The 12461-nt window shown below is 46.2% G+C and overlaps 1 protein-coding gene across 1 annotated transcript in view; it reads right to left on the minus strand.

The window, feature by feature from the left end:
• Positions 1 to 4026: 4026 nt before the first annotated feature.
• LOC115184545 (serine/threonine-protein kinase WNK1) overlaps positions 4027 to 12461 on the minus strand; it is a gene marked incomplete at its 3' end in the record, with an annotated part of 99872 nt that continues 91437 nt past the window's right edge. The window contains exons 3-6 of the mRNA XM_029745397.1: positions 11303 to 11481; positions 6465 to 6685; positions 4313 to 4523; positions 4027 to 4095 (exon numbers count right to left, since the gene is read on the minus strand). Coding sequence (XP_029601257.1) covers positions 4027 to 4095; positions 4313 to 4523; positions 6465 to 6685; positions 11303 to 11481 — 680 coding nt within the window. The remainder of the gene's footprint in view (positions 4096 to 4312; positions 4524 to 6464; positions 6686 to 11302; positions 11482 to 12461) is intronic.

The following is a 12461-nucleotide window of genomic DNA, read 5'->3' on the forward strand; positions in this document are numbered from 1 at the left end:
CACACACACCTCCTAGAGATTCCTGGGCCAAACAAAGTAAGGGATGACAGCGGAAGAGGTAATGGAATTAAGGAGGACCGGTGTTCCAATAACAGGGTGATTAAAAAGGCCTCATTACGGGTGAAACTCTCACAGCGAATAGAGGTCCTTTAAGCCGGTTACATGCTGGTTCCTTTCTGCCCCCTCACAGAACAGCCAACAATGGAGAGAGAAATGAAAAGGTACATTTAAAATGTTTAACAAAGGACCAGAGGCAGAGGGAGGCTGGAGAGAGTTGATGTGAGGACGGTGTGGGTGGACTAGCTAGGTATGTGGGGGTGAATCCTGTCTTCCAATTAAGTCAAATGGTCACTTAGCCAATAGGGATTCGCCCCATTGTGTAAAGAGAAAAGGACTAATTATGATCTTTAAAAAGGTCTAACGCAGCAGTTTTTATCTCAAAACCAAATCATTTCTGGGTAACAATTAAGTGCCTTAGGGTGATTTCAAACAAAGAAGCAAAAATATAGCCTCTTAGCAAAGAGACATTTCTAAAGCAAGAGAGGTTTGGAACTCTTTCTTATTGGTCTATTAACTAATTTACCGCATGGTGATGTCACCATGGAAGGCCAAAACTCCATCCCACCAAAACATGCAGAAATGTCAAAACAGCTCTTAATTGTCAAAACAGCTCTTACCCTAAAGGGGCATGATCATTATGTTCTAAATGTCACAGTATTACTCCAACCTAATGTTTTGACTGCACTTGGCCGTTGAGTTGACTTTCCAGCTCTTTATAATTGGAGTGTTAACGTCAGTTCTCAAAGCTGTGTGTTGCTTTTATAATTCAGAGTAGAATTCATATCTAAACGTACGTTTTTTAATTGCTCTTAAGAATCCGTCCATCCGGTCTGGCAGATTTAAATAGTTCAGCTCTCCAGAAAACAAACAAAGGGATGAAAATACCCCGGACATTATATACAAATCACTGGACTGGGAGCAAGCAGCTGTGTACCAAATGGCACCCTATTTCCTGGTCAAATTGTAGTGCACTATATAGGTATTAGGGTGGCGTTTGGGACGCAGCCAGTGGAACTGTCACTGAGGGTAACAGTCTGAGGCAGGAGGCTGTAATAAGCGTCGTCTACAGAGCTGGGAGAACAGAGAGACAGGGGAGAGAGACGGGAGCATGCTGGGTCATTATATACCATCAGCGTCATCTAGACACTGTCTGGATTGTGTGTGTGTGTGTGTGTGTGTGTGTGTGTGTGTGTGTGTGTGTGTGTGTGTGAAAGTAACATGACAAGACATGATTTTCTTGGGTTGCAGCTCTACAGTCACCGACACAGTCTGTCTAAGAGTCAAAGAACTTAATTTTTAACTTCAGTACTTCACATGAAGCCAATTTCTAACCTGACATGATGTATCCACACAACTTTCCTAAGGCAAAATACTTCCAAGAAGTAATGTGATGGATCACTGAGTTGGAGTTACGGGATTGATTCCCAATTGGTCAACAGACCTCTCTTGGTTACTTCAGCACACATTGCTTCCTCTTAACCACATCCAAGGAAATGCCATCGGTTACACGTTAGTTCCCAGCAGCTAAAATCCATACCAATCTGATAGACGATTAAAGTATTAATAGTCCTGTATTCCCATGACAAATCCCTACTCTGATCTTTGATCCCACAGGAGAATGGCATGTAGAGTCAAAGTGACTGGGGGGGGGTCCAGAGAAGCTGCTCTGTCATTATCATAACACAGGATTTACGTCTCCCAGACAACCCTGTGTGGTGACCCCTAAAGCTGAGGTCACCCACCGCCGCAACCAGCCATGACGGTCAATAAACACGGTGCATGGTTCCTCACTGACTAGCCGTCTGTCTGTCCTGTACTTAAAAATCATTGGGATTTCCTAAAAAGCTTACTTTAGACTTACACTGATTACATGGAGTAATTTTGAGTACATGGGAGCTTGGTTTTGACCCGCAGGGCTATGTAAACATTATATCACAATGAAGAGATCTGTTAAAGAGAAGAAAAAAGACTGTCACATCTGTCCGCATGATGAGATCATCTCATGGCAGTAACACTCAGCTCAAAAACACATTGATTACAATTCCCATCCACCCACCCACCGGCCATCCATCCACCCGGCCATCCACCCAGCCATCCACCCACCCGGCCGGCCATCCATCCACCCGGCCACCCACCCACCCACCCGCTGGCCATCCATCCACCCGCTGGCCATCCACCCACCGGCCATCCATCCACCCGGCCATCCACCCAGCCATCCACCCAGCCATCCACCCACCCGGCCGGCCATCCATCCACCCAGCCATCCACCCAGCCATCCACCCGGCCATCCATCCAGCCATCCATCCAGCCATCCATCCACCCACCCACCCGGCCATCCACCCACCCACCTGGCCATCCACCCAACCGGCCATCCCTACAATTGTTTCTGGTTGCAGAGCTGTGTTATGTCATGTGATTGGATTTCAGCTGATTAAAACACCTCTAAGACTATAAGGAGGGATCAACGGATGAACTGCGGTGAAGGGGGGGGGGGGGGGGGTACAGAGGAGGGGGGGGCGGTACAGAGGAGTCAGAGAGGAGGGGAAGTCAGTGAGTGACAGTGGGAGATGGGGCCTGTCTGTGTGTTGAAGACATGACAGAGAGAGCCTTGCTGACACTGAGGACAACTTGAGGACTGAGTTTTAGGTTTTAGGTAAAAACCTCAGTGACAGGAAATAACTTCGATTAACAACTCAGCCAGCCTTGAAGAAATGTAATTCGGAAGAGAACATAACACAAAACCTCTATAGTATTTGGAGTATTTCAGGATTGCTCTTCCTGCAGAATGATTTCACCAGTGTGGGGGTTAGCCTACCTATACTGGCTTTATTGGTTGACTGAGGAATTCCTACACTTAAGGTCAGAAAAGGCTGTCTGGATGAATCACAGAACCGTCTGATCTACAGAAGCAGCTGAGGAAGCATGGAATGCAGACAGGTTTGCCCTCTACTTCTCTCAGCACAGTAGACCCACCATCTCCCCCTACTGGTGACCTTCACAGAACCCCTCACTGAGCCTCTGGGTTTGTCCCCTAGGGTGCCATGGGCCCTGGTCAAAAGTAGTGCACTACTGTATATAGGACATAGGGTGCAGTTTGGGACAGTCAGAAAGCCTTCCTCTTTTTCCATCTATAGCAGTAGCATCATGTGACCGTGGCCACGGCTCCATCTAAACCAGACAGAGCTCATGACTGCTTCTATTTTACCAGGCCGGAGAGGAGAGTAAACAACCCAATCTGAGGAAAGAGAAAATAGAAAATGAAAGGTCATCAGTTAATAAGAGATGAGATAAAGAGATGTGGGGTGGCGGAGGCGGGGAGACCTCGGGCGATTATACAGAGGAGAGGCAGTAAGCACAGGACTAGCCTGGTCCCAGATCTGTTTGTGTAGTCAGCACCAACAGATCTGGGAACAGGTTAGCACAGGAAGGCCATGCCTCGTCACACAGCCACTGATGATGAGGAATAACAACACTCAAATGTCCTCTCTGCACTCAGGAAGGCCTTCCTCATTCTCAGTGCTTGGTAATAGTAATACAATATGTTTACCAAATCAGCACACGGGCTAGACCAGCACATTAGGGGACCTATTGTAAACATCTCAATTACAACAAATACAATGTTGTGTGCTGTATGTGAATACAGGCCTGGATTCTGTAGTGGAGTGAAGCGCTCGTTCCCTGGCAACCAGACTAGCAACAGTAAAAGTCAGATAACAGATCTACAACATCATTATCAGTTATTAATCACATTCAGAGTTTTGACAGTTGAACCCTTGTAAAAACCTGACCATATCATAGCTAGACGCTCCTCCCAGTGTCAGAGTCCTAGTTCAAGAGCTATGGCAGACATCTGAATGGTGGAAGTCATTGCCAAACTGCGGAGGCGAATGTTTCCCCAATCTCAACATGGTAAATGATATGCTGCTTACTGGGGTTGGCTGGGTGACTATAGGGAATGGAGAATACCTGGCGGTGGTGTTAAACTCTCTGCCCCCAGGGGGAGGGGAGGTGGATGAGGACGTGGAGTCCTCCTCCCTAGTGATCAAACATGAGCTTTATGATCGACTGAGACCATAAAGAACAAACCGCACAGACACATACAGGCCTAGTGTATGTGAGACTGACTGCAACCCAGAGGAATGAGAGACACAGAGAGAGATAGAACAAGAAAAAACTAGAGAGGGTGGAAAAGAGGAGAGGAAGAGAGGAACGGCAGGTAGAAGAAGACAGAAAGACAGTAATTGGCAGTGACATCCAGAAGGGGGAGGGGCTGGAACAAGGCGTTTTAAGATGGAGGACACTTACGCTGGTGACCCGGCGGTAGATCTGTGCAGCGTTCTGGCACTCGGAGTAGGGGTACTCTGAGGTGGCCATCTCCAGCATGCACATCCCAAAGGCATACACATCCACTGACTCGTCATACTTCTCCTCATACATCTCAGGGGCCATGAACTCTGGGGTACCTTGAAACGGATCAAAACGGAACGGGATCAGAACTCTCTGTGCCTCACACTGCTGTGTCTCCTCCGGCCCAACTCACCCAGGAGGGCCAGAGGGGAGAGGAGGAGAGAACGAAGCCACGGGACAGGCCGCCGACGTACCACCTGCGAGGAGAGAGACAGAAGAGAGAGCGGAGAGGGGGAATGGTGGGAGCAAAATAAATAAAGAAAATAAATAAAAAAAAGAACAGGGGGAAGCTGGCTTCAGTTTAGTCGGAATTGAAACAAGCACAAGTTTTTCTCTGTAAGGCCTTTTATTGGGGCTAAGAGAGAGAAGGGGGAACAGGTGCACAGAACATGCTGATTGGCCCTTGTGCTGATACTTTATAATCAAGCAATTGGGAGCAGTCTGGTCAGAGAAGACTCAAACAGGAGAGGGGTTGAGAGGACGACAGGTTGTTAGCCAGACAGACAGGTAAATATAAGTTCACCCCCTCCCCATTCAGACACAAACGCCTGATTGGATAGCTTTGTAACAGGTGAGTCTGAAATAGCCAATCGAGGGCCTTTATTACTACATTTGTCCTACTGGTGCGGTTATCAACGTAGCTATGGAACTAACTTGTGTCAAAACCTCACATTTCACAGAGAAACAGGACACACGTCTTAGTGTCACGTACCTGTTAGTTGACCTGTTGGAAGCAAAGGTTAGAGTAGGTTGGTTAGGACTGAGATAAGCCTATCCCATAGCTAGTGACTGAACTAAACAGCTCTGTTCCGTGCACCTTGTGACACTGGTATGAAGCAAAGGTCTTACACAGAAGAACTAGTATTTAGAATTTGGGAAATGTTTATTTAAATGTTTATTTTCACTTACCAGAACCACTTACTGTGACTGCAGTACATATGATATTATTATCCAGTACTGCAGAATGAGGGAGAGCCTACATGTTTTAAATACTCAAGAGCATAGATAGACAAAAAAGAAAACAGGTTGATTAAGGGGAAAAAGCTAGATGAGCGATAGAGATGGCCGTATCAGGGGATCTTAACACGCTGAGGGGAGAACACAAAACCCAGGAGGAAAAACGTTTTAGAGAGAGACATATTACAAATGGCCCCCTATTCCCTATATAGAGCCCTATGGGAGCCCTATGGGCCCTGTTCAAAAGTAGTGCACTATATAGTGAATAGGGGGCCATTTCAGGCACATTCATCATCATTGACAGCATGTGTATCTTAGACTTTAAATCAGTCTTAAAGTAAACAAACCACAGGTCTCCACCCAAACCCAAAGAGAAAATATGGTTTTTACCCACAAAGAGGTGAAAACTCCACATTTATTGTCAACATTTGTGTGATTTCACGATGTGGCTAAAGACCTGCTGTCATTAGGGCAATTTACAAGCTCCAACACACCACAGTTATGGAAAGTTAGAGTGCTTTCACCTGCTTAATATGAATTTCAATGAGCTTTTTCTGGTGTAACTGATAGTTTCAGATGGGGAAGAGAGACCAAAGGTGTTTTCCCCTTGTTAAAACAGGGAACTGGCTGGCGCCGGCGTGGCTCCCAGTTTTCACCCGAGACCAAGTCAAACACAACCAGCCCTGGAGGAAACTGGGGGCCCACGGAGTACTGCGGTCAGGGAGAGCCAGGCGCTGAAAACCTGTGGTCGGCTCACGACAAACAGTGGTTGGAATCTTAAACACTTAAAAAACAAGTCAGGAGTGAATTTAAAATATATTTGACTTTTATCCAGTCCTTCCAACCACGCCCACCCGAAACCCTCACATTCCATTCCAGAAGGTGTCAATTTAAAACCGAATATATATTGTTAATATATTTTAAATTCAACCATCTGTGGGGAGGTCGGAAGGGACGAGGGAAGGGATCTGGCTTTGACACGGGTATTGGAGTGGAAGGTGAAAGGTCAAAGGTCAATAAATCAGCCTATGGGGTCATACCTATGACACTCTTGGCGAAGGAGGCCCGTTTGAGCGTAGCCAATCCCAGGTCTCCTATCTTGACGGAGCCAGTGGGGCCGGTGATGAAGATGTTGTCACACTTCAGGTCCCTGTGAATGATGGGAGGGGCCCGGGTGTGGAGGAAGTGGAGCCCCTTCAGGATCTGACGACACCAGCTACGCAGAACCTTGATCTTCATCACCTTGAACCGCTTCAGATACCTAGAACACAATAACAACAAACCATGATGAGACGGTGGGACGTTTCTAACCAGTGTTGTTTTGATATAGCTGATGAACCATTATCTTCAGCACCTTGAACCTCTTCAGATACTGTACCTACAACACATTTTAAATATTCATTTAGCCAGTAAAAGTTGTCATTATAAATGCGTGGTAAAGCGTTGAGAACAAATTAGCTTTTACAATAACAAAACAAGCAGTGGTGAGATGAGGTGTAACACATTTCTATCAAGTGTTGTTTAGATATAGGTGATTAATGATTATCAAAGTAACCCATCACTGATGATGAGTGATCACTGGTTTCATGTACAGCAACAGTCAAAAGTTTGGACACACTTACTCATTCAAGGGTTTTTCTTTATTTTTACTATTTTCTACATTGTAGAATAAGAAAGACATCAAAACTATGAAATAAAATATCTGGAATCATGTAGTAACCAAAAAAGTATTACACAAATCAAAATACATTTGAGATTTGAGATTCTTCAAGGTAGCCAGCCTTCGCATTCTCTCAACCACAAAGACACAGCGGTTGGAACCAAAAATCTCAAATTTGGACTCAAACCAAAGGACCCGTGTGGCTCAGTTGGTAGAGCATTGTGTTTGCAACGCCAGGGTTGTGGGTTCGATTCCCAAGGGGGACCAGTACGGAGAAGAAAAAAAAATGTATGAAATGTATGCATTCACTACTGTAAGTCGCTCTGGATAAGAGCGTCTGCTAAATGACTAAAAAAAAATTAAAAAATGACTTTAGTAGTGATTTCTTTGCAGCAATTCGACCATGAAGGCCTGATTTACGCAGTCTCCTGCTTCCTGTGAAGCAATTATTTGGGCTGCAATTTCTGAGGTTGGTAACTCTAATGAACTTATCCTCTGCAGCAGAGGTAACTCTGGGTCTTCCTGTGGCGGTCCTCATGAGAGACAGTTTCATCATAGCGCTTGATGGTTTTTACGACTGCACTTGAAGAAACTTTCAAAGTTCTTGAGATTTTCCAGATTGACTGACCTTCCCGGACATTTCTGGGGGTAATGGCCCTAGCCCTCACCCTCCGATCCAACAGGTCCCAGACGTGCTCAATGGGATTGAGATCCGGACTCTTCGCTGGCCATGGCAGAACACTGACATTCCTGTCTTGCAGGAAATCACAAACAGAACGAGCAGTATGGCTGGTGGCATTGTCATGCTGGAGGGTCATGTCAGGATGAGCCTGCAGGAAGGGTACCACATGAGGGAGGAGGTCTTCCCTGTAACGCACAGCGTTGAGATTGCCTGCAATGATAACAAGCTCAGTCCGATGATGCTCTGACACACCGCCCCAGACCATGACGGACCCTCCACCTCCAAATCGATCTCGCTCCAGAGTACAGGCCTCGGTGTAACGCTCATTCCTTCGACGATAAACTCCAATCCGACCATCACCCCTGGTGAGACAAAACCGCGACTCATCAGTTAAGAGCACTTTTTACCAGTCCTCTCTGGTCCAGCGAAGGTGGGTTTGTGCCTGTTGATGCCTGGTGAGGACCTGCCTTACAACAGGCCTACAAGCCCTCAGTCCAGCCTCTCTCAGCCTACTGAGGACAGTCTGAGCACTAATGGAGGGATTGTGCGTTCCTGGTGTAACTCGGGCAGTTGTTGTTGCCATCCTGTACCTGTCCCGCAGGTGTGATGTTCGGATGTACCGATCCTGTGCAGGTGTTGTTACACGTGGTCTGCCACTGTGAGGACGATCAGCTGTCCGTCCTGTCTCCCTGTAGCGCTGTCTTAGGCATCTGACAGTACGGACATTGCAATTTATTGCCCTGGCCACATCGGCAGTCTTCATGCCTCCTTACATGCCTAAGGCATGTTCAACATGAGCATACCCCAACTTCTTATCTTGCCAAATTTTTAAGGAGTTTTGTTTACACACCTCCTTGACAGTATATATTTTTTCATCTTTCTTTAGTGTCCTAAGTTTTAATAACTGTGACCTTAATTGCCTACCGTCTGTAAGCCGTTAATGTCTTAACGACCGTTCCACAGGTGCATGTTCATTAATTGTTTATGGTTCATTGAACAAGCATGGGAAACAGTGTTTAAACCCTTTACAATGAAGATCTGTGAAGTTATTTGGATTTTAACAAATTATCTTTGAAAGACAGGGTATTGTTGTTGTTGCTGAGTTATAATATATATATATATATATATATATATATATATATATATATATATATAAATAACACATACATCATATTTTCTACATACTTTATACTATATCTGGTTTTAGTTGTTTAAGTTTACACTGAAAACGTCCATCCAGAAATGTATTTCTAAAAACCCTGTTTGGACTTAGCAGGCCCGAACAAACACTTAGGCGGCCCGCCCAAGGATTTAAATGGCAGACAAATCCCTGGTGTGTATAAGTGCACCTGTGTTTAGACTACATGTGTGTATCTGGATCAGTACCCTGAGTGTTACAGTGCCTGACCTCGGTGTCTTGTCTTTCGGCACTGGGCTCAGGCTCCCATGTTGAACCCCCCCCACATGGCTGTGTGGGTGTTGATGATAACCACGTGGACCAGACCAGTCTGGCACCAGATCAACCAGCCTGCCACCCTACCCAGCCATGTGCCAGGCTCTCTGGCGCTGGCCCTCCTGAGAGTATGGCACAGCTCCTGGTACAGTAGTGTGACTAACAGCCAGGCAGGCCCAGACAGGGGACTTAGTTGTTTGTGTCTCCCTGGTCTTGGCCCAGGCCTGTACGGCTGCTAGGAGAGAGGGCTGTATTAAAGATGCTGCCAACGAAACCAAGTCCAGGGGCAATATACTGTACCACATGGAGACGAACATCCACACAATCCTTTTCCTTCCATCAGTTCATCTTTTTCTTCCATGAGCTTTAAAGATAGTTCTGTTTTTCCACACATTAATTCATAGCCATATACAAGTCTTACTTCCATAACAGAGACTGTCTTACAGGAAGTGGATAATCTAGGCCATGACAATATTACAAGCAGTGGATAATGTAGGCCATGACAGTGTTAGAGGAAGTGGATAATCTAGGCCGTGACAGTGTTACAGGAAGTGGATAATCTAGGCCATGACAGTGTTACAGGAAGTGGATAATCTAGGCCGTGACAGTGTTACAGGAAGTGGATAATCTAGGCCATGACAGTGTTACAGGAAGTGGATAATCTAGGCCGTGACAGTGTTACAGGAAGTGGATAATCTAGGCCATGACAGTGTTACAGGAAGTGGATAATCTAGGCCATGACAGTGTTACAGGAAGTGGATAATCTAGGCCGTGACAGTGTTACAGGAAGTGGATAATCTAGGCTGTGACAGTGTTACAGGAAGTGGATAATCTAGGCCATGACAGTGTTACCGTCCCCGTAGTGAAGGTACATTTTACATTTTAGTCATTTAGCAGACGCTCTTATCCAGAGCGACTTACAGTAGTGAATGCATACATTTCATACATATCATACTTTTTTTTTTTTTTTCTGGCCCCCCGTGGGAATCGAACCCACAACCCTGGTGTTGCAAACATCATGCTCTACCAACTGAGCTACAGGGAAGGCTAGGTACAGTAGTTTGGGACACAGCACACTGACTCTTCCACAGGAGGGAGCTGCTGGTCTGGTCCAGGGTCCTGAGCTGCACTGTCTGTCCTGTTGTGGGCCCAGACAGACTAGCACCACATGGTCAGTACAGGTACCGCACCACAGCAGATTGGACAGGCAGCCACACTGACACCCTCTCTTTTTGTCTTTGAATGCCTGTCTGTCGCTCTCTCTTGTTCCCTCTCCCTCTCCATCCTTACTGTCTGTCTCGCTCTCTCCCCTCCCCCTCACTTTGTCTGTCTGTCTCTCACTCTACCTCAGTCTCCCTCCCCCTCTCTATCAAGAATGTGAGGAATCTGCAGCAGAAGCAGCTGGCAGGTGGGCAGCTCTCCCACAATGCATCAGTCCCATGGAAGGTGGGGTGGTGGGCAGCACGCAGTCCATTGCCCATTTCTACTGTAGCTGTCTGCTCTACATTCAGGTGTTATTGTTACCACAAAGAACACTGGGCCAGACCCAACCCTGACTGGCCTGCTGCCCCCCTGTCCTGTCCGCTTCTGTTCTCTCTACATTGTCAGGGGTTTTGTCATGTGTGTCTGTGTCTGTCTCTAGTGTGCCAGACTGAGTGTAGACTAGCTAGCAGCAGGGAGGTAGGGAGATGGACATGCGTCCTGGGCATGGTGAGACAACACAACAGCATCATGTTAAGAGGTACCACTCTGATCTCAGGGCTCACACACAGCTGTGAAGTGCTTATTATGGAACAGTCAGAAAGCCCTATTTGACTAGCAGATGTGCCTACGCATAATATGAAGGTTATGGAACGAGGAAAAGGTTTAGTAGAAGGACAAATAACACTAAGACATTTCCTTTGACATTTTCATATCTCCGTTGGTGGCAGAGAACAACAGTAGGGGGGATGAGACGGCAGAGGCTGACGACGGGAGAGGTGGACGTTCACCAAAATGTTTAGTGTGTGTGTGTGTGTGTGTGTGTGTGTGTGTGTGTGTGTGTGTGTATATAAAAGCGTACGAGCTTGTCAGTACTACTCACGTTTTGAGGGTGCCTGATGTCATAAGCTCTGTGACCAGCACGATGCACTTGGAGTTCTTTCCTTTGGAGGGAGACTCCCAGGAGTCGTAGAAGCGTACAATGTTATGGTGCTGCAGACCCTTCAACATCTCAGCCTCCTCCTTAAACCTCTGACGCTCCGTCTTAGACAGCTTACGATCCTGTAGGAGAGAGCAGGAGAAACATTATAGATTTCACATTCCAGTTACAGTTGTCTTGACACATAATGCTTTACAATAACCCAGCCTAAAGTATACGACAGGACCCAATCAATCAATAAACCAATCGCTCAATCAAGTGTTCATAAAGTCCTTTTTACATCAGCAGTTGTCACAAAGACAGTGTTTCACAGTAACCCTGCCTAGTCAAGCCATGAACCACACAGGAAGAACTGAGAAAACAAAAACAGACTAGCTAGCGAACCTACATACTTCTCAGTTGTCCTATTTTAACAGCCTGGGTCCCTCTAACTTAATGGGAATACCAGTTCAGTGCTGGCCTGCACCATAAACACACCGGCCATTGCGGTCAGGGAAACACTAACAAACATTGTTGTACATTTAAAAAGGGTTAGTTTGAGGGGTTTGACTTGTTTTATGGAGATGCCATGTTTGTGGCTCAGAAATATTTTTGTGGCCGAGAGGGTTGGTACTGTTAAAGGGATACTTGGGGATTTCGGCAATGAGGCCCTTTAACAACTTCCCCAGAATCAGATGAACTAGTTGATACCATGTTATGTCTGTGTCCAGTATGAAGGAAGTTAGAAGTAGTTTCGCGAGCCAATGCTAACAAGCGTTAGTACAATGACAAAGTCTATGGGTATCTGCTAGCCCGCGAGTTAGCAATTGCGCTAACTCTAGTTAGCAATTTCCTTCAAACCGCACGCAGACACATAAAAATGGTATCCACGAGTTCATCTGACTCTGGGGGGGACCCCAAAGTATCCCTTTTAAGGTCAGAGTTCATCATTGCATAGTAAAACCAGAAGTCTCCCTATAAATGGTCTGTAATGAGCTTTGTGTTAAATCACAGACTGGATTCACAAAAGCAAGACAGAGGGGAGAAAGAAAAAGGTTAGGTTAGGGAGGTGGAGGGGGTGGGGGGGGGGGTGTTAGAAGGCCAATGGAGAATCCCCCCGTGT

Source organism: Salmo trutta, unplaced genomic scaffold, assembly GCF_901001165.1.
Source record: "Salmo trutta unplaced genomic scaffold, fSalTru1.1, whole genome shotgun sequence".
NCBI lineage: Eukaryota > Metazoa > Chordata > Actinopteri > Salmoniformes > Salmonidae > Salmo > Salmo trutta.